Here is a 22776-nt window from a genome sequence, read left to right on the forward strand (position 1 = left end):
CGCCGACTTGATGGATTACACAGTGAGGAGGGATGGGGGGAGGGTTGGTTTCAATCCAGATGTATTTGGACTGCGCTGTCCCATATTAAGGAATTTAAGTGCAATGAGAACCTTTCCTCTCCAAAGAGAGCCCTAAGGGGGGAAAGGCTGTAATGAAAGTAGAGTGGAGCAAAGTTTTTTTCTCACAACTCCAATCTGCTAATGATTTTTTTTTCTTTCTCTTGTAATGTGCCTGCCTGGCCAAGGCCAGCGTCACACACCATTACACACACGCAATATGGCTTAAAGGGTAAGGTCTGAACATTGTCCCCTCACTCACTCATATATTTAAAAGGACTTCAAAAGCCTCCGAGCCTTGATTTTTTTTTTTACACTGCCTATTAGTTGATCATTTCTCTCCTCTTGAATCTGACACCGGATGCTGATGTCAATGTTAGAAAGCGCAATTATCGCGACATCCCTCTTCAAAGGGTTCAGCGTAACAGGCCCACAATGATAAAAATTCAAAACTACTCCATGCAGTTTTGGTCTGACACCTGAAAGTTTCCCACTCCACAAGGAAAAGTCAGAGCAAAGGTGTACAAAAGAAACTGTTTATTATCTTTTAAAATGTTTGTACACTCAGTATGACAATGTGCTTGCACAATACTTACAGCTGAGTATGGTGAAAATTACTTTGTACATTACAAAAAAAAAAAAAAAATTTGAAAAAAAAATCTGCCCCCCATCCTAACATGAGGGGGCAAGAGTGATGTAACGGTCGAGCTGGTCACTTGTGGCTCCTGCATACACATTTAGTAATAATAACATATTTACACTTGAGAACCATGAAATGATCATTTTACAAAGTTTCTTGTTAATTTAAACATTCCCAAAACTACTATTTTATAATATCAACAATTAATGCAATAGGCTGCGATGCTTGATGGGACTTAAAGGGGGCAGTTGTGGCGAATGAATAAAAAGGCTTGAGTTCCTCGTGTCAACATTAATTAAAAACTAAAGTGGATACGTTAAAAACGCAATGCTACACTCTTCTGCATGAGTCCAGGTCGAAGAAGAAATGAGGGTGGGAGAGGATGAGGAGGGGGCGCGGTACATAGTAATGAAACCATGCTCCTGACATCGTAACTGACGGAACAGATAAAAAGACAATGCATGACAAAATATGGATGACCAGCACACACTGTGGACCTCGAGGCGAAGGACGCTCGGAAAGCGGCTCGCTAAAGACCTGCAGGCGTTTCGACGAGTGGAAGCTTGGACCTCCGCGGTTAAAAAGCAGCACCAGAAAATGAAGCAGACTGTTCGTTGATCCATTTTCGACAGTGGAACGTGTCAAAGAAACAAAGTTGGCTCGTTCTTCATTCACAGCCGTTTAAAACCACAAATCAAATGAACTAAAATAGTTCACGGAGATTGCATGTAGCACCCCTGTCTGTCCCCGGGATTTAACGTCTCATCGTAAATAAAGCGCAAATGGGAGGTCACGGGTGGGAAAAGGCAAACGTGTGCGCTCAGTAGACTTCCGTGTCCTCCTTGGGCCTGTAGACAGCGCCGAACCTCTGCATGTACTTCTTGATGTACTCCTTGGTCTTGTGCTTGACATTCTCGTTGCAGTCCAGGTCCTCCGGGTTGGTGCACGCCTTCAGTTCTTTGTTCATGACGCCGTGGGTTAGCTGGCGGGAGCAAGGGCAATGCATTAGTGGGCGGGACATGACGGTTACAGCATAGGGCCGGGCAGTTCTGCAATCTAAATTGGACTCCGTGAAGTAAATAGGAGATGATATTTAAAAGCCAAATTGCCTGGTGTCAACACCAATTGAGGTTCAGTCTAAGACAGTAAAACAGAGTCTCGAATGAGTGAAGCTTTCGAATGTGCCAGTGTCCTTCGGAATCTTGGTATCTAGGAATCATGAACCACACCCTGCGTGCACCCTGTTAAAAAGAAGAGAAAGCCAGTACGCTAGGACACAAGCATAGCTACGGTGGCGCTGGGTGGGTGATGTGTCCGCGCGCCGCATATGCACAGTGTAGCCTATCAAGTGCTGCCTCTGCATGTAAAAATGATTTTATTTACTATACCTTTACACGCACAAGGTCTCCCTCCCAGTTCGTCATTGGCCTTTACTGTATATTGTGCGTGTTGCGCAATGGCTCACAGCAGGCTCATTTCAGCGAGGCAAGAATGTGTGTGCAAAGGGTACTACAATTTGTGACTTTGGGTTATTTTTCATGAGAGTCATTACAACATCTGGAAACTGTTTCATAACATGAAAGAAATAATTTGCACCTTTAAAGTACTAATGACACCTTGACGCATTCATCTGAATGAGAACATATGTCCAAACCTTTGACTGATGTTGATTATAAAAAAAAAGAGCTTTGGAGTTTTTATTCATTTATTTTGCAGTTTGTGTGTGTGGTACTTGCATAAACTTAAACACTAACTATTGCCAATGTTTGAGCCGATACAGGTGTCACATCTCATATTTTGAGGGTTCTGGGACGCTTCCCGACCACGACGATGAAAGTTTGGCACGTCAGAATTTTTGTTGTTCTGGCTGCCGAGTGTCGCAATTCCTGTGTCGTACTTTGATTGGTTCTTCTGCACTGACCAAGAGGAAGACAGTGGCCTCCTCCTAGTTCGGACAAGAGACTGGACGTGGCACACACCATTCACAATGTCGTGTACAGTATTTAAAAGGAGACTTGAACAACAGGGGAAATATTATAAAGAATACGTAACATTTCAACTCATTTGCTAACTGTAAAGCTCGTTGCCGATTAGCAAAGGTGGTGTCATTAAACAAATTTGTGACCTTTAGTTCTTTTTGGAGAATAGACGGTCCATAACTGTTACCTTTCTTGCCAGGTGTTTGAAGTCTTCAGTGTTGCTGATGCGGCCGTGTTTGCAGTCTGGTTTTCGATAAGGATTTAAACATTGCACAATAAACTGGGACATCTGAGGAAGAATAACACACACACACGTTAAAAACTTCATGTCTAACAAAGGTGAGGTCATATGGGGCGATGCCTACCTCTTTGCGGAATGTCTCTTTACTTTTTTTGGCCAATTCACTTGAAGTGTCTGCTTCAGCTGTTTTGGTTGAGAACTAAAAAAAAAAAAGCAACAGCATTCATTTAATATTCAGGTTAATGTGATGCCTTTAAAAATGTAATTTGAACTTCCATCAGGAATTTTCTCAGCTGCGGTAGAAGAGGTTAAAAAGTAACACTGTTGGGGCCATCGGAATTAAAATCCCGAAGGAGCACAACTGTGCCCCAATCGAGCATGGCAGCTGGTGGCCCAAACAGTTGCCATGGAGGTCAGCCGGGGCATCAAACAGCATCTGACCACCGCACTGAAGACAAGAACAGCTGAGGTGCCAAGTGCACTGATTAAAAACCGCGCGCACGCAGAGCTGGGACAGTGAAGTAGTTTATAATAGGATGAGCATGTGTCACAGATTCAAGTGCTGTGAAATCAAATCTGTGTGACCTTGTGGCCCTTCTTCATGAAAACATGCATCTCGGTTTAGTTTCGCCCCTAAGAGTAGCCAGTTGACCAAAAAGGGACATTTAAGTAAGTGCCACAAAAAAAAGGGGGGGGGGGGCGCAACTGCATTTTTGGCTCGTCCAGATGCTTTCCATTATCCCAATGGGGAGAGAAGTGAAGAAGAGGAAACAAATGAGGTGGTGAAGACAAGAAGAGCAAATCTCACCCATACTTAATGGCCCTGAGCCCAGGGGACATTCAGATAAGTGGTGGGACAAGGCTTCAAGACCGTCTTTGTCTTCAAGAGACAAATATGCGAGGAGGAGCTCATTTAAGCGCCTGGAGATGCTGTCATGATGACGTTTGTTCCCCTCCATAAAACACAGCTGAAAGTAATCACCAGTGCACCATCTTCAATGGCCCCAAAGAACAAACACTACAGTTAGGTCTTTCATCCAAGCTCAAACCTTCTGGGAAGGGAAGGCAAAGGCAAACAGGAAGTATCCCCAACAAAGTTAAACACCGGCAGCACGGTGGTTGACTGGTTAGCACGTCCGTTGACTGGTTAGCACGTCTGCCTCACAGTGGGGTTCGATTGCGGGCTCTGACCTTCCTGTGTGGAATTTTCATGTTTTTCCCTATGCCTGCGTGGGTTTTCTCCGGGTACTCCGGTTTCCTCCCACATTCCAAAAACATGCATGGTAGGTTAAGTGAATTCGCTAAAATTGTCCATAGGTTTGACTGTGAGTGTGAATGGTTGCTAGTGTATGTGTGCCCTGCGATTGGCTGGCAACCAGTTCAGGGTGTACCCCGCCTACGGCCCGGACGGAGTCAGCTGCGATAGGCTTCAGAATGCCCGCAACCCTTGTGAGGATGCAGCGGTTCAGATAATGGAAGGATGGAATTTAAACACACAATTAAGCTTTTACATAGATCATAAGTACCCAGATAATCTTTTAAAAGCTCACCTTGGAAGGATTTTCATCATAGGTGGGAGTGCCCAGGTCCATCTCTGAGTCATGGTCCAGATTGGTGTCGCTACTTCCGTCCCAGGTTGGAGGATCCCACTGAGTTTGCCTGAAAGAGAAACATTCACACACATTACAAAGGTAAATTAACAATGACACTTTGAAATGTATATAAGGGCCCTCTGGATAAACATCCCTACTCACCTTGTCCCAATATGGTAATAGTAGATTTTCCCTTCAGGGTCCCGAGCCACTTTCCAGTTGGGAGGTAGAACGATAGTTTTGGGTTTCGGGGGAGAGGGGGGAGGCAGATCTATCACATTGTTGGGTACGATCATTTCCTGGAGGAGAGAACCAGTATTCTAATTTACCATTTGTCATATCTGCTTCGTCAGCCATGGAAAATGCGAATCACCAGATAATTAGCATACAAAAAACTCATATGCCTCCACGCAGCTCTTGGTCATGTGAAATGTAGATGGACACTACCCCCTTGTGACTAAATGTTGCATGCGGCAAAGTACATTTTTTGCTCAAATTATTTTAGGCAACGTGACCCTTGTGCTCATTTGTTGTCATGACACAACGGTAGTTTGAACTCCAAAACACTTTACAACAAAAACAAAACGTACAAAAGCAAACATCTAAAGGTGAGTTACAAATATGTATTAAAAAAAAAAAACAATCAAAAACTAGCGCACGGTAGTCTAAAAAGATATTTTTCGACAGGATTGTGAAGCGGAATCGTGATTTAAGGTGACCTTATTACCTGCTGGACAGTTTGGGAGGTAACGATGGTGGTGACTGTGCCTCCCTGCTGCACCACCACACCCTGCTGATGGCCAGGATACACCGTCTGGCCGTGCAAATAGCTGGCTGAGGGGTCGGAGTACGCCTGCAAAAGCACATGACAAAGAATAACTACATCTAGTGGTGGGACTTCATGGAAGAAATTACTCAAATGTATTCGAGGCTTTGTAAATAATGATTCACTCATGAATCAGATTTTAAAGTTGCTGGTCGACTTAAATCCTGCTGTGTTTGAAAAGTGTAAATGCTTCAGTGAGAAGCAATCGCTAAGCTATTTGTGTACTTTTGCGATTGTTGCAGTGGGGACTTTTTTCATTGCTGATAGCGTTTGTAACTTTCTGGGTTTGCCTTTGATTTTGGTGAGCATACCGAGTATAAATTGCTTTTGGCGCTGCATTTCATGGCGCTGTTTGTCAACAGGTAAGACGTGTCACCTAGTGGTGAATAGTGTTATTACAACTCAAATCTGGGCAGGTCCAGTAGAGTCTAACTGACAAAAATGAATCAAGGGCCACACCAAGTGTGGGCATCAGTGTGTGTAACTATTTTTAACAGTATATTTAATTTTTTAATTTTTTTTTTCGTCAAAAACCTTCAAATAACACTCTTAAAGGTTGATGAGTTGATGAGCGTCATCTACATAAATTATTTCGGGAAATGAGAAATAAATATAAAAAATCCTGTGTACTTTTCAGAATTGAAAGACCAGCACCAAGTTGAGCCGTCTTGCTCGTACCCCCAATTAGTACCCCCTTCTCCAAATACGATTTTCAAGTTGAATTTATTCTATGACTGTACCACTGTACTAACCAGGCCTAATCCTGCTAAATTCCCGAAATTGGATCCTATCAAGTGTTCTTTGAGTAGTAACGTCATCCTAGTCCTAAATACACACACGACATGATGGATGAAACATTCAGTACCGATGCAATATAATGACTAGCCCACCTGTATGACTGGCGTGTTGGTCTGAGGGTATGCAGTGGGGATGCTGTAGATAGTTTGGCACGGCTGGCCTTGGTAGTAGATTGCCGTTTGTGTGGCGCCCTGCGCCGGGGCCGTGGCGTACTGCTGCGCTGGCTGCGTCTGCACAGTCACTGCCTGCTGCGTGGCGGGGTCCCACAGAGTGGCGTAGCCCTGCTGGCCCTGGATCTGGGGCGCCGTCTGGGCGGGCACGGAGAGGACAGACACGCTCGAATCCTGGGCTGCGACGGCGGGCTGGGCATACTGCTGGGTGTCTGCAGGCGTGAGGTTGGCGGTGGTGATGTGCTGAGAGATATTAGAAACAGGAGTGGCTTGTGAAGTGGATGATGGCGAGGGAAGCCCAAGCTCTGAGACAAGTCTTTGGGGAGTAGTCTGTTCATAGGTCATGGTGGGGTCAGCTGTAGGGGTGGGTAGTAGTACTTTGCCTGCGTTGGGGTTGGTGGGATCCACAAATGTGTGGAGGGGGTATCCAGGTGGGTAGGTGATGAAGCCAGAAGTGGAGGCATAGGCCAAGGCAGGGTCATAGGCCATAGTTTGGAGCTGTTGCTGCTGTTGCTGCTGCTGCTGCTGCTGCTGCTGCAGCTGTTGTTGCTGTTTCTGGGCTTCCCGCTGAGCGACCTCCTGCTCAAACAGCTTCCTGCGTTCCTCTGTAGACAGCTTGTTGCGTTCCTTGCCGCTAACACCCCTCGGTGTCTTTGACGGGTCGAACCTGAAATGATCCACACAAAAACAACACCGCTCGACATCCTAGAGAGCACAAAGGTCAAACCCTCCGGACGGCGGGAATTCATACCGTTCCTCAGTGCGCCGACTGCTCCGCTCGTAGGAGGGGAGTGGTGATGTGGACCGTCGCCTCCGTCTCTCAGTGCTGCGTGGGGTTTTGTCTCGATCACGCTCCCTGTCCCGGTCCCTTTCTCTCTCCCGATCCCTGTCTCGCTCCCTGTCCCTTTCCCAATCCCGGTCATGGTCTCTGTCCCGGTCGCGATCCTTTTCACGCTCCCTTTCACGCTCTCGACTACCTGAGGTGTTGCGTGGGGTCAAAGTTGTGTCGCGATCTCGACTGCGATCTGTTTTGAGACAATGCCGTCGGTCCAAATAACATTTCACCCAAAATTATGAACGCGATTGAAGATCTGGAAAATGTACTTACCATTGGCTTCCTTTTCTACCTGACTCTTCTTTGGTATTCTGTACACCTCCTGAAAAACAATCAGATAATTTGATGTCTGGTTTATGAGAAGACATGTCATCCTTGTGAGTTCAATCTGGTCCCAACGGGAGTGGGCACAGTGCGTCATTACAACATTTGTTGACAACTTTTACGTCCGATTCCCTTCCTGACACAGGCCACCATTTTTATTTTATTTTTTTTAATCCAGGCTTGGGACCGGCAGCGGTTGGTAATTGGCGCACTGACCGGAAAGTGAACCTGCACCCTCTGCATGAAAGAAAGCTGCGTGTATCGCAACGTTACCGGTTTATAATACAAAGAGATTACAGACAAATAAAACTTAACTCGTTTGTCTGCCTTTCAGTTAAACTGTGAGCTCACCTTGAGATCCTTCCAACTTTCCAAAAGCCTGGCTGCCATGCTGCTAATGTCCAAAGCGCTGACTTGGGGCTCTTGACTCCGCTCACTCTCCACGTCGGAAACACCTTCCTCTTCATCCTGAGAAGGCGTTTCAATGGCTGGCGTATCTGCAGGTGCTGGTGTGTCTTCAGTGGGCAAACTGACCTCTGGGGTGTCAGAACTTGGGGGAGCAACAGGGGCAGGTGCATCCAGTTGGGCCTCGGAGCCAATAGGAGGATTTTCAGCCTCCGGTGTTTCAGTCTTGGCTACCACCTGCTGTACAGGCTGTTCAGTTAGCGCCTGAGGAATATTGACTTGAACTGACTCGATCTCTGGTTCCTGAATCTCAACTGTAAGCTGATCACCTTCTACTTCGGGCATTTCTATTGGTGCCGGGATAGTCAGCTCTTCTCCACTAGGTTTGTCAGATACCTCAAGTTCCTTCTCCGGTTTGACATTGATGTCCACTTTAACCTCCAACTCAATTTGCTCTTTTACCTCTTCAACATGAATTTGTTCCCCTGTATCTGAAGCCATTTCTGTCTCTTCCTGTTTCTGCACTTTGGTGTCTTTCACCTCCTCGTCTGGACTGTCTCTTACTGGATGAGAGGCGTCATTGACCGCGTCTACCTTATGTTGTTTGTCATCAGGTAGTACACTCTGAGCAGACTCGTCTTCTTCCTCATCATCTTCTTCCTCGTCCTCCTCCTTGCCATCAGATGCTTTGCTGGCATCTGAGAGCGCACTGTCCAGACTGTTTTCACTGATGATTTTAAGGCGGCGGTCCACAGCTGGTTTAGAGGTGTCCCTGTCACATTCTGGTCCCAATTTGGAGGAGGAACCATCGGGGGTGTTGAGAGGCGTCTGAGCACGAGAAGTGTTCTCACTTGAGTAACCGTCCATCTCAGTGGGCTGAGGGAGTGCTTTTGTTTGGGCCCATCGCTGAATGAAGGTCAGGACTTTACTCTCTTCCAGCATGTTCTTAGTGGAGATGGGTAGCACAGCCAAGGTCTTCATAATCTGGAGACAAATGAATTGTGCATTTTTATACCGACACTAATGTTACCTTACAAATGACTGGATGGCAAGACTGCACTCAGCACACCTCGGATTGTAGCTTGATGTTATTAGCGCAGTTGCCCTTTGCTTCAGAAATCTCAACCATGAAGATCCAAAGCAAAGACAAGCCGTGGTGATCTAAGAACTGCTTCAAACATGATGGATTCTGTGTGTCCTGCATGGCACAAAAAACATTTGTTAAAAAATGTGATTTAAAGTCATTCGCACCTTGTGCTTTAACATTGTTTTAATGTTGATTTACGTGTATGAGCTTGAGACAGGTGAGTTTCTGTTCCATGTTTTCCACGCGAACCATAAGCCTGCACAGCGACACCACTTGTTTCCCATCGTAGAGCCCTTCGCCATTCTCTAGTAACGCCTCCAATTCCTCATCAACCTAAAGAGCACCAGACGTAAGCGATGAAAGGTGTATTCCAGCTGTCCGAATTACAACAAACAATGACTTCGATGTCTCCAAAACATCGATCGTAAACCCAACACACAAACCAAAAGTATTACAAAGAAGCGATTTTGAGCAGCTCCCAGAAGTGAAGTGAACTGACTGTGGTGAGAGCGTTCTTTCGAGTCCGGTCTTTCTTCATCTTCCCTCCAGCTGCACGGACACTGACTCTGTTCTCCCCCCCCAGGAAGCCTCTGCAGCTGGGAGCTCCACAGAAGCACTTCTGGGCTTCTTTCCTAAATCGGAGGACAATTAAAGCATTCGTGAAACATTTAACTATTCTGTTATGATTTTACACATGAATAAATAAAATAAATACCCGTATCTCTGAAACTGGTAATCAAATGTCAGTTCGGTTCCTGCATTGACTGCCTTGGTGGTGAAGAACCCGACTCTAAGCTGGCCATTGACTGTCCACTGAAATGAGACGAAAATCAACAGTCAGCGAATGCGCATGTTAACTGAGCGGTGTTCTTCCAACGACTTCCTTTGGCCGATGTACCTTTTGGGTCTCACAGTTGGGCTCACAGCTATGGTTCATAAAGCGAGAGCAATTACCCTTCAGTGTTGCATCGATGATCTGGAGAGACATCATGCAAAGTCAAGCATTTCAGATAATCGTCTAATTAGCTGTAATAATTACAAATGTTTGTGAGCACTGCATTTCCCCCTGAATTTACTTACCTCGTTATTCTTTAGAGCCATGAAATAGTAGTGGATGTTCTTGTTACGTGCATATTCTTTTACTCTTGTTTTGAACTCTTTGTGGTCCAACACTTCCCCGCAGTATTCTAGCACAAAGGTATTTCTATGATAGAATCAAAACACACGCGTGTCAAGATCACCCCGATATTCATTCCGCAGCGCAGCCGTCAACGCTAGCCCTTCAGTGAAATCCTTACGAAGGCAAGTCCTTTGCTGCACGGAGCCCCCAGCCCTTGTCTTCGGTGAGGATGACTTCAAAGTCGGCGTGCTGCTTCATTTGAAAGCGTCGATTTGAGCAATAGTGTCCATTCAGGCAGCGTGATGAGCTACGGTAACACAAATGATTGTGCTGAGCTTCCTCGAACAACGGATACGTGTTCTGCGTATCTCTTAACTCACCATTCAATCATCAGCAGCCTATTTAAACAGTCCTCCCCGCACGCCAATATTCCCCTTAACCGGTCCTGTTTAGGCAGCACTGGGCACTCACACTGCATCCTCTTGATATCCCGATGAGATTTGCTCTTCTTACTACAAACATTCAAAAGATTTCAAAGTCTGAAACTATATGTCATCGTTTGAATCTGTGAAAATCTTACCGTTCCGTTAGGTACAGATTCTCTTCAATCAGGTCAAAATATGGGGGCATCTTCTTTGTCTTGGCAAACTCTTTCCATCGATTGGAGTCTTGAAAGTGCTGCAGAGTGAGTGATGGACGAAGCACATCAACTTTGACTTGAGTTTCTTTCGCATTCTCAGCGTCTCCTTGACGCTCCTTCTTGGCAGCGGGTCCAGCTTCAGCCTCGTTGTCCGAATCCGATTCGATCTCTGGCCGTCTTTTCTTGGGAGGCCCCCTGCTTCTGTGGGTCTTGAAGATGTCCTCTCTCGGTAGGTCAGGGACGGCGGACCACTTGCTGTTGCTGCTTATTTCGTGACCTTGTACAAAACCCGACGGCCCCAGTGGTTCACTGTGGTCGACGGTTGCTTTGCTTTGAATGGACGGTTTAGCCCGGCAATAATCGTCATGGTCATTCGTGAGTGAGTCTGGGTGGATTTCACCTGCAAGCTCCTGATAAAGATGGAGGTAGGGAGTTTTGCTGATCTGTTTGTCTGAGGTTTGGTGGTTCCAAGAGACACTGTGGTGTCCATGCTGTTGTGCGCTAGGAAATGTTTCTGAAAGTTTAGATTGGGGTAACAGTGGCCCATGACTGCTGTCCGGCTGTTGATATGTACTACTGGGCTGTTCTGGCTGTGAAACGCTCCAGCTTGGGGTGAATCCGCCGCAGTCATTGATGCTGTCAACACTGGCAGAATGTTGGTAATGTGCGAGCATCACTTCACGGCTATTGTTAACATAATGCTGACCTTGCAATTGGGCGTAATGTCCAGAACCGTCAAGGCCGTGCGTGAAATTAGTGACACCGTGGTGGACATTGGTCGGAAAAGTCCCATAAGGCTGTGAAACACCAGTAGCGCCGGAACCTTCTAAATGACTCGTGCTATCAATCATATTACTCTGGGATTGGCAAAGAGCACCAGCGTGGTACGAAACGCCCTCTAGTCTTTGTTGAGAGTTGACTTGATATTGGACTTCATGACTACTCACATTGGCCAAATCATTTGTAATGTGGGCTTCTGAAATAACTGGACTGCACGAAGAAGGCCCGGCATCATGTGAGTCACTTGTTACGGTCGAATTCTTTGGCACAACCACAACAGAGTGCAGTCGTTTTATTGCCTCATCACAATCAGAGTCGTACTCTGAATTGTCACTATCACTGGCCTCGCTCTGTCCTCCGCCAGCTTCCGGACTGGCTAATGTATTATTTGATTCATTCGTGTGGGCATTATCGTCAGATTTTTCTTCAACGTTACCATTCCAGCTCTCCACATTTGCAACACTGTTGACACGAGTTGCATCACTGTTGCACAGAGGCTGCACTAAGTTCGCTTTCTGATTATGGTCAATGCCAGTGATACCCTGTGAAGATTCGCCATAGTCGTAACTATTTTCCTGCTTTGGCCTTTCCGTCGCCTGCTCCGGTATGGAATGCATGCTCTGTATTATTTCTATCTGACTTTGGTTTTTGGAAAATTCTATTTTTTTCACACAGACCACCTTTTTCGGTTGTTCGGCGCAAAGTGTATGCTGTGACTCTTGGCTGCCTGGGCCATTCTGCCCAACGATATCCCACCGAGACTTTTTAGTCGGACTGCTCTGTTTAGCGTGGTCCGCCCTTTGTTCAAGTGTCTTCAGATTCTCAGTTTCAAATAACTGCTCTGATGGTAGAGGTGCGTTTTTTTTAGCCTGCTCAGTGGCAATCACATTACATACCACTTCCGTCGGTTTACAACTCTGAGCATCAGGCGCGGCAGCTATATCAATTGCATTAGGCGCAGGCGTTGAAACTTGAGAAGACTCGCCATCTTTCATGTCCACGCTGTGCACTATAACATCACTACTATCGAATAAACTTACAGCAGTTGCACTTGAAGTCACATGTGGTATATTTTGAGGAGAAAAAATATCCGTCATATTGTTTGACTTTTCAAGGGTGGCATTTATATACAGCATACTCTCATTTGAGCTGACAGCTGGTGCTATTTCTTTCTCCACTTCGAGGCTTGATTTTGGTCCATCTAACCTGTTATGATGCGTCTCTGTCAACTGGCTATCCTGGTGGGCATCCAGACTTTGCTTTTCAATACAATTTACACCGTGTTTTTCCTTTTCGCCGAGCAAACATGATTTTACAGTAGCTTCATGTTTTGGTTCATCATTGGGGCCATGAAATATGTCTTTTGATTGTCTATCGTGTTCACTGGTTTCCTCGGAAGATCTGGAGCAGGCGTTCTGTTTAGAGTCAAGCCGATCCATTTTCTCTTCTATACAAGCTTCCTCTAAAACGGAGCCTGCCAGTGATTTTTTCCTTTGATCAGACTCGGTGTCATTCGCGCTGCTTTTCAGGCGATTTTCATGCTCATGTTTTTCACTATCCACACGGGTATGTTGAGTGGAAGAGATGGATTTTCTGTTAGTGTCTAATGTATGACTGCTGCTAGTTTTATAATGCCTGGCTTCCACACCTGGAGAGGTTTTGCGCTGGGGGTCGGAGTCTGACAGTCGCTTTGAAGTAGTCCTTTCTGACGTCGAAGATGAGGTTTGACTTCTTTTCAATAACTCCGACGAATGTGGCAAATCCGTAGATTTAGATCCTTTGTCGGATTTTAAGTAGGACGAGGACTTTGAATAGGTGGATGATCGACCGGAGTCACTTGTCCTTGTCCTCGTCTTGCGATGGTCATCTTCAGAGTCCGAGCTGTCCCGAGTTCTGTCGTTGCGAGAACGAGATCGTCGTCTGTCTCTTCGTGGAGAACCCCTGTATGATCTGCGATCGGAATCATGATAATAAGACCTGTCTGAGCGGGACCCTCTCTCACCCCTCGATCTCTCTGATCTTGGGTGAGATGAACTGGTACGAGAGTTTCTAGATTTAGACCTGGATCTAGACCTTGATCTGGATCTTCTCCGATCTTTGTCTGATCGCAGTGACCGCGACGAGGTGTACCTAGAATCACGGTCCGATTTTGTATAACTAGTTGACCTTTCATGATTCTCAGATCGCTTTGATGAGCTTTTTTCCTTTTCCTCCCCACATGACCGAGGGGAAGACCTTTTTATTACTGCTTTGTGACTGTTTTCTGAATTTGTTTTACTTTTGGAGTCGACGGATTTGCGTCTGGAAGACATCATCGGGACTGGATCGTCGGTCTCTGTTCGTCTATCGGTTTGTGACCTGGTTTTCCTTTTGTACACATTTGTATCCTGTTCATTCGTGGAATTTTCCTCTTCTTTTCCTGAGGATGCAGCAGGTTTCTCGAGACTCGATACTGTCCGTCTCTCAGATGAGTGACAGTGAATATCCTCAGAAGGGAAGACACTTACAGGGTTCTGATGCTGCAAAGTTGAAAATTTGGTTTCAATGTTACTTGGCGATTTCTGCAAAACCAGCAAATTAGGGGTGGGTGTCTCATCCCGAAGAACAGATGTTAGGTTTTCTCTAGTAACAGACACACTGAGAATTTGCTTCTTGAAATGCATCTTAGCCAAATCCATTTTCAGCTTAGCAGCAAAGTTTGGAACTTGGGAAGATGCCGGTTCCGTTGAAATTGGCACTGCACAAGGCTGCTGCTTTTGTTCATTTTTACTGTCAGAAGCCCTTCCTTTGTCAATTGTGGGCTGTGATGAGGCAGTGTGAGGTTCAGTGTCAGACTTTTCGGGGCTTGAGGGGATAACAAAAATGCTCTGCAGCGGCTTCTTGGTCTGCGAGAAGCTGAAGGACACTTTCTGACGACTCTGATCCTCCAGGTTGACCTTCATCTTGGTCCCTTTAGGCAAGAGATGGTTGGACAGCATGACTCGAGGAGACAAACTTTTGATGAGAGCTGCCTTAGAAAGGCCCTCGACCTTGACCTACAGTCAAAAGAGAGACAGAACCTATAATTGCTTGAATCCGCTGTCCATGCTAGACAATGAACTACACAATCAAAAGTTGCTGTGATTTGAATTTCTTCAGGTTTGCTCAAATGACACAGTGGTTCTCAACTGGTGGGCTGGGACCCACCACTGATTCTATTGGACCCACCATTCTCTATTGTGGCCGAGTTGTGAGAAACTCTTTTTTTTACATTGTGATATGGTATTGTCCCCGCAGGAATCGGCAATGGTGGAATTTGTCGCGGATTTCAAATCTCTCCGCGGAATTGAAAGCTTTAAAGTTTTCACTTTGGAAAACAATGACCGAACCAGAAAAGGAGTCTGTTTCAAACAGGTTGGTGAGTACAGTGTCAATCCCTCTTGTGTGACTGTTGTTACCTTGACTGTTGAGAGTTGTTGGTTTTTTTTTATCATTAAACAACATCAAATAAACAAGGACTTGTTAAAAACAGTAATGGGGGTGGGGGCTTGTTTTGTATTACACTTCCATGGAAAATAAAACAGATTAATCAGATTGTCAATTAATCGATGGCAAAAAACAATTCTACAAATATCTGACAGTGACAGCACTAGTCAGAGATAGAACACATAACGGTCACATCGCAACAATAGTAAACTTCGTGTCCCAGGGTGACAACAGTCTAACACATATTCAAATTCATTGAATGGACTTACCGAGGCACCACTTCCTTCGTCTCTGAGATACGTCGGAACAGCATGGAGATATAAGAGAGAGAAGAACCCTTTATTAGTCCAACGTATGTCAAAAATGTTTTGGGCCACTACATTACTGTAAAAATAAAGACAAGACTTTTGAATAAGAAACATTGTTGTCCACTAGACATCACTTCTAGTACAGAGGCAGAACACTTGGTTCTGTAGCAGACTTTGTGACCTCCTGGATGAGTCGTCGTTGTGCTCTTTGGGCAATTTTTTGTAGTGCGCCTGTGTACCACCGTTCCATGCTTCCTTCACTTTTGGGAAAAGACTCCACAAGAGCCGTAAAGTTATAAGAATGGCTTTGTAAACATTTTCAGACTGAAAGATGTCAATTACTTTCTTCCTCGTCTTTTCTTGGATGCCTATGGATCGTGGCATTTTGTTGCAGCTTTTTGAGATATTTTGGCTGACTTCATTTTGTCAGGTGATTTATTGATTGAACTAGTCTGCAGGTCATCAGGCTTAGGTGTTGGTCAGTCAAAATGAACTCGGCTTTTCCAAAAAATGTTTGATTAGCCACAGTTCATGATTTAACAAGGGAGGCAAGTTGCATGTTTTGTTTACTTGGGTTATATTTGCCATGCAAAAGTCCCATCAACACAGAATAAGACGACTATTATCCAAGGTCACCATCCCACTTCACTTCATTCTGCTAAGAACTCACAAATCCACAAGTTATTCAAATAAATTTTAAAAGATACCAACTCAAATATTTAGCTGTAATTTTAGGTACAGCATGTCTTGACTGCACCTACATTGTGACTAAAAATTAAGTTCTGCTCGTTTGTCAATAAACATCTTAAAATCAAATCACACTCCTCGCATTTTTGTTGTTGTTTTTTTTTAAATCACCTGCTTTGGGCATGAAAGATTGAATCAGTACATAAGTATCTACAGTAAATAAGTTATTTAAACAGACGAATTGATCCATCTTGTCATCGGATCGGTTTATTTAAACTCCCTGATCAAAACCAAAAATCCCGATCGTGTAAAGCCTATTCGCAAGAGGAAATATTCATTATTGATGACATCTATACATCTACCCGCAGTGATGCCTTTGAACCAACACAAGCTGACTTGCTGGCTCAACAGTAATGGAACCAGCCAGTGATGGGCACATCAATCCGCCTGTCATCAGGCCATCATTATTTCAGGCCGGCCCAGTCCGTCTGAGTCGTTGGCGACAGCCAATTGGCATTGAGTAGGTACATACTTGTACGACGTAACACGCATGCACTGCACAAGTTTTTTTTTTTCTTGATCTAGCTGCATGTCGGCTTGTGCGGCGCCTACGTGTGATGCAGTTAATACATTCTTGAAGCCAAGTGGTTGTCACAGATGAGGGATGTACTGGGTCCACGTGGGCCGGCCTGAAATAATGACAGCTGCTGACAGAATGACTTGCCCACCGCTGGCAGCAGCCTGCCCAATACTTGCATAATTTAGGAATGTGGAGAGGTCCAAGGGTGCATGGGATGTGTTACGATGTGGGTATTCCCATAAAAGCAGATAAAAACGAATCATGAAACGGCTAATAGTTTCTGCAAATAAACTGCAAAAAAAAAAAAAAAAAAACAGAAATACGAAAACCCAATGGCTGTATCTGTCTAGATTTGACAGTTAAAGACTTTGCTTACTCAACCTTGAACATCATTGCTAACAACTGAGAAATTAGATAAGAGATGTTTTCATTCAACATGTAAAAAGACCGCAATTCATGAACTTTTCATTCATTCTCATTTGGCAGATAAAAGTACATAAATGCTTTCCTTGGTGCAAGCTCACTAAGTGTGCTTGGTATCTGGGTCATTTGATCCTTAAGGACCCCCCCCCCCCCCCCCCCATCGCTAGTGCTGCATTCAAGGCAAATTTGCAGGAAAGTAGCTACAAGAAAATGCCTACACTCACACCAGTCAAAGGCTAAACGTATGCAAGCCTTACTGCCAATATTATATGTACTAATCGCGTCGAAACATAAATGACTCAGAGCCAGGTTCCAGCAATCTTAATCGGATGACTTTGGTCTTCACCTGCTACCAGTGTGTTGCAATTTCTGGAAAGTTGGCAACACTACATAAAACGTAAAAACGGAAGACATGAAAGAACAAAGTTCAACATATTAGCATGAAGATGAAGCAAACACTAATAAAGTGAAATCTCGAACGATAAATTCCCAGATACTTGTGCCTGGACTTGTATATGTAATGTGCATTTGCATATTTGTTTACCATTTAATCATTTAAAAGGCTGACAAAAAATTCGACCAACTCGGTTGAATTGACCACAAAAACTGGTCGACACAAAAATGTATAGCTCAAAGTTAATTTTTAGTTTATTATTAATTTTGTGATGCTCGGACATTTGTTGGACTTGTAGCACTCTTCCGCCAACAGAAATATCAATGCGGGGACTAAGCCCATTGTTTTTATTCTTTAAAGGGTCAAATTCATGCATCACAAGTCGTTGTGCACACCCCATATTCGTGCCCACATCACAAGCGTTGCCATCCAAAGATTCCTTTCTGATGATACTGTGCTATGACGCATTCTGACTTGAGTGGGAAAATTCTGATCCAGCGTTAGCCAATTAGCTGCTCAGTTTCAATCACAAACGATTCGTGCACAGCCCTACCAGACGCAAATTAAAAAGACTCAGAAAGTTCTTGCGAAATACCTGTTTTTTGTTGCTTTTCTTGATGCTTTTTAAAAAAAGTTATTTAAAACAAGCCACCAACGTTCTTGACGTCACGCAAGGTAAGGTGTCAGTTCAGAGTCTCAAAGGCTTAATTCACTCAATGCGTTTTGTTTTATTCTTTACGTTTTGGTGTCTTATACGCAACACTTATTTCAAAAGTATCCAAAGCCTCATCAAGGTGCGTAATTACGCACCAGAATTTATTTGTAAGTAACCAGACTCAATAAGAGCAGGATTGGATAAACCCACCCACAGGACAACCCCAGCACCAACATACATTCAAAGAACTTAAAAGTACATTTTATTGCTTTTACATTTTACTGTAAACTGTGGTTAACTTTTTGACAGTAAAGAATATTAATGTGAGGCACATCTGAGATTTGACAGATTATGCTGTGCAAACTAAGCACCGATTATTTTCGTTTTACAATTATATGACACTCATAGAGGATATCGGAAATGCTACTTAAAACATTGGCTTGCCATTGAATAAATGACTTATGAGGGTGACAGTTTATTCTTTCTTTCCATTTATTTCAAGGGGAAAATAACAACCTCTAAAAATCAGAGGTCAACAAGTATTCTTTGACAGATTCGACTGGATCAACTATACACTCATATTTAAAAAATGGTTCACTGAATGCCTGCAATTGTAAAAGTAATTAGACATTGATATCAGTAACCAACAGATCTCAACATAACTGAACACCTTCAACATATTTTATAAACTGGGCTATTCGCTAGACCTCTACACCAACACTTCCCAAACATCAAAATGTAGTTAATATATTACCAAATGAAAGCAGTCACTCCGGAACATTTGCAGAAACTTCATTTGGCCATGAGGTTCTTTGCGGTGACTCAATTAAAAGGAAGGCCACTGTAGACCATAACACCTTCAAGTGACCTTCAGCAAAATAGTCTAAATGTACCTCTATTTATGTATTAATGCTGTAATTCAATCAATCTCAAATCAAGTCATAACCTGAAATATCGAAATTGAATTGTGAGATTCTTAACAATACCCTTCCCTAGTTACTTCAACATTTTTCAACCTCAACACCTCATACACAGTAAATTCTGTGTTGTCTGCCATCTAATACCTGATTTCTGACTTGAGCAGAGTGTCCATTGAGAAACTCGTCTAGGATTAGTGGGCCTGCGGACGTTGCTTGGCCAAGAATAATCCAAATCAGAGAAACGAACCCTCCAAAGTGACGCCACACCTGGCAAAAAGAAAGATAGGTTTGCAATGAACTGTGGTGTGTGTGTCCATGATAGCCAACAATAAGTGCAACAAGCGTTTTGCCTTATCAAACAGAGGCACTTATTGAATAGTGTTAGCATATGCATGTAGAGAGCACATGCTGTTGACCGTTGGCTTGGCTGACTTCCACTGAAGCCTTCTCTCAAGATGGTTATCAATGACTGTAAAGAGTAAAGCAGTCGCATACTTTCAGGCAGACTATGTTGTCAGTCTCTTATGCTTGATTTTATTCAGTGTGGATTTGCATCCCAAGAAAAAAACGAACACATAAAAAAGCCAGGTTGTTGAAAAACGGAATCATAAAGATTAAAAGTAGGGACACCATTGTAATTGGTAAGGCTAAGGAACCACCCCATGAATGTAAAGCATAATGTTACATAACTCGTTATTGCCATACAACAATAACATACTGTAAATAAACATTGGTTGTTTGGAAGCATTTGCAAAGGAGGCTCAACATGGCCTGTGCGGGAAGCTCTAGTGCAGCCCGACATGGCCTTTTAAAAGCCAGTTCCTGTCCATTTTCAAAGCGAGTGTGTAATGTACTACAAGGCAATTCAATCGATTTCGCTTGATTCCGATGTAAAATATGTGGTTGATACATGATATACGGTTATGGTTAACGGACAACCGGTCGCAATTTTATCATAAAAGTTACGTTTTGATGATAATTTACACAGAAATGCCCAACCCAACAGAGCTAACTTTTGTAAGCTAATATTAGCATCGACATGGTTTATTCGTCTGTTTTGATTCAAATATCCCCAATGAGTCTTACATGCTATGCTTGAAAAATCGATGTAAGTATTTGTGTTCGACTTGGCCCAAGAGGGGAGTCATCAATTGTCTTTCTGTGCCTAGAAGGTTAATCTTGGGTGAGCATTAGCGGCTAACTAGGTTACATGTAACTAGCAGCGTGGAGGCGAACGTCATCGTTTACAACCCTTGTTCTTCATCTCGTTTGATTTTAAAACATTATTTGGTGAATAATTTGCAGAAATTTGTTTGGCAGGCGTTATGAATAGTAGTACGCCCTGGTTTCATGAAACCGTCCATCCGGCATCACCAGCATGCTAGCAGGGGGGAGGTTTTGTTTTAGCTTAGTTGCATGTATGGTTCGCTTGAATCCATACAACGTAAGTAAACACTTGCATCTTTTAGGGGATACTCACTTTAGAAAGTGTTTTAGGTCAAGAGACTCTTCCATCTTCAAAATTCCCAAGACAGTGTCCTTCGGCGAACATCAAGCCCCAATGCGTTCCCACGTCAAATCCGCCCGGGGTTGTCAGAGGTGATGGTCGGCTGACGCTCTGCTGCTGAGTGGCTCCGCTGCGCCTCAGTCAATGTTGTGCTACCCAACTAGCATTAGCTCACACTTAGCCAACTTGAAGACAGTGCGAGTCGTGTCTCTTCACAATAATTGTGTCGGCAACGAGAACAATCCCCCACGATATGCTTCAATTTATCCGACGCTTCGGTCCACTAGAAACAAACGATACGTTTATATTTTCCTCTGCGGTATTTGGTGTGTCTTGTTGCAGCGACGTCACATGATGCACGGACACAGCTGGCATGGTCTGGCCTATAGTCAACACTGAACTGTAAATCACCCTGGCCCCGGTCCAACAATGTGTCTGGGACATATCAAATACGTGCAAGAGATACGAGAAAACAAATTAGCGAACAAAACGTGTGTTTTGTCCACGTTTAATTTGATGGGCATATGGTGTTCATGAGAGGCGGCAAAAGTACTTGTAAGTTGAGGGGTTCGTTGTTTCTAGTGGATAGCTCTTCTTCACGAACGACAAAAGGAGAGATGGAATCCTTCAATGCAGTTTATTAAAAGGAGGGGGGAAGGACGTCTGCACCACAGCACGTTCGAGAACACAACTCTCGTAACTAAAATCACTTCCTGCTTCTCTTATTTAAACAGCCAATCAGAACCTATCAACATAAAAACATGTCTAAGCAATTATTAAACAACAGAATATAATTTAGGTATGCTTAACATGAAATAATATGATGCTCAAACATAAAATGATAATTAATAATATAACATAAGATTACATACTCATAAAGATGCCAAGACTTATGTGGGGGAAAAAAACGTTCAAAAGAGAACTACTGTACTGATTCAGCTTGCTTCAATGCACGCGTAAAAATGTACACACTCAGAGTACACAAAATGTATTGAAGCACAATATTATATTAAAAAATCTGAGAATTGTAAAATTTTTAAACTGATTACTGTAAATAAAACACGAATATAAAATGATGGTTGGCTCTTAGGTAGGGTTCTTAAACTATACTTAAGGAAAATCCATTTTAATACATTGGTTCACTACCAGCTTAAAAAAGAATTAGTGGTGGTTGGGTGATGGATGCAACAGGACAATGACCCAAAAGCACCAGAGAGAGTCCACAACAGAATAGCTTTTTCAACTGCCATGTTGAAAGAGTAGTTGGGTAATCTCACTAACAGTCAGTCTAGAGCTGATCCTATCTAGCCTTGGTGCATAAACTGATCAAAAAATGCTCAGGTGAGAGGCAAAACAAATGCCTTATAAGACAGCTAAAATAATCGATGCCCTGAGAATAAAATGACTATCATGACTGAGAATACATTATACGCAGGCAAACCCATGAATGTTTCTAATCTCAAAATGCATCACTTTTGGCGATAAGAGTGGACTGAGGTTGATTTACACAAAATTGCAAATGACAAAGCATTAAATGGAATATTGAATATCAACTGGGCCGACTAAATGTATCCATCTATCCATTTTCTAATCCGTTTACCGGTATCCTCACGAGGTTCATGGGCATGCTGGAACCTATCACAGCTGTTTTTTGGCAGTCAGCAGGGGACACCCTGAACTGGTTGCCAGTCAATTGCCAGGCACACATAAATGAACAACCTTTCGCGCTCACACTCACACAGAGGGACAATTCAGAGTGTTTCAATAACCTGCTATGCATGTTTTTGGAATGTGGGAGTGAAACCTGAGTACTTAGAGAAAACCCACGCAGGCACAGGGAGAACATGCAAACTCCACACAGGAAGGCTGGATGGGAATCGAAACCTGCACATCTATACGGTAAGGCGGATGTGCTCACCAGCTGAACACTGTGACGCCCACCTGCCAAAAGTAACAAAAATAAATCAGCATAACATACATTTATTGTAAAAGTGCCATCTGGTCTTAAGACAAGGTAAAAAGGCAAAATGGGTTTTGTACTTCGTGTGTGTCCCTGATCCACTGGTGAAAGGACACTTTGATCCTCACCTGTTTCATCTATAACTGGTTAAAATAACAAAGAGTATGCAGAGAAGTGATTAATATTGAATGACCTTCTGTGTTTTATGCGTTGTGTTGTATTATTTTGTTATTGTGTTATTATGACTTAAAGATGGTGCTGCGAGAGTGGCTGCCTTTACAGCAGCTCTTATACTTTTGGTTCTTCTACTTTCTTCCTTTCATATCTGCTGTTGTAAATTGGGAATTTCTCCATTGTGAGACAAATAAAGGTTTTCTTATTCT

At 43.7% G+C, this 22776-nt stretch overlaps 1 protein-coding gene across 3 annotated transcripts; it reads right to left on the reverse strand.

The window, feature by feature from the left end:
* Positions 1–579: 579 nt before the first annotated feature.
* Positions 580–21091, reverse strand: setd2 (SET domain containing 2, histone lysine methyltransferase). Of its 3 annotated transcripts, none has more exons than XM_086113423.1 (22): positions 20407–21091; positions 15229–15250; positions 10655–14529; positions 10455–10586; positions 10253–10381; positions 10035–10158; positions 9853–9930; positions 9670–9767; positions 9454–9586; positions 9153–9287; positions 8937–9065; positions 7814–8851; positions 7412–7460; positions 7055–7328; positions 6682–6970; positions 6226–6546; positions 5237–5362; positions 4672–4808; positions 4468–4576; positions 3042–3116; positions 2864–2965; positions 580–1679 (listed from the first exon to the last, which is right to left on the reverse strand). In XM_086113423.1, exons 1-22 carry the CDS (start codon positions 20439–20441, stop codon positions 1518–1520), a joined length of 7572 nt encoding a protein of 2523 aa, XP_085969549.1. In that variant the 5' UTR covers positions 20442–21091; the 3' UTR covers positions 580–1517. The 3 variants fall into 3 exon arrangements, with proteins under 3 accessions (XP_085969549.1, XP_085969548.1, XP_085969547.1); XM_086113422.1 differs by adding an exon at positions 19071–19193 and having other exon boundaries at positions 6226–6970; XM_086113421.1 differs by having other exon boundaries at positions 6226–6970.
* Between the last annotated feature and the right edge of the window lie 1685 nt (positions 21092–22776).

The sequence above is a fragment of the Hippocampus guttulatus genome, chromosome 6 (genome assembly GCF_054856545.1).
Source record: "Hippocampus guttulatus isolate MCC_2025c chromosome 6, RoL_Hgut_1.0, whole genome shotgun sequence".
Lineage (NCBI taxonomy): Eukaryota > Metazoa > Chordata > Actinopteri > Syngnathiformes > Syngnathidae > Hippocampus > Hippocampus guttulatus.

What these genes read in the sequence shown, in the direction of transcription:
- setd2 (XM_086113421.1), bottom strand. Translation starts at nt 20,441, where the DNA reads ATGGAAGAGTCTCTTGACCTAAAACACTTTCTAAA. An exon ending in CCAACACGCCAGTCATACAG is followed by an intron (nt 5,363 to 6,225) that starts GTGGGCTAGTCA and finishes GTGCTTTTGCAG; the next exon opens with GCGTACTCCGACCCCTCAGC. An exon ending in AAGAGACATTCCGCAAAGAG is followed by an intron (nt 2,966 to 3,041) that starts GTAGGCATCGCC and finishes ATTCTTCCTCAG; the next exon opens with ATGTCCCAGTTTATTGTGCA.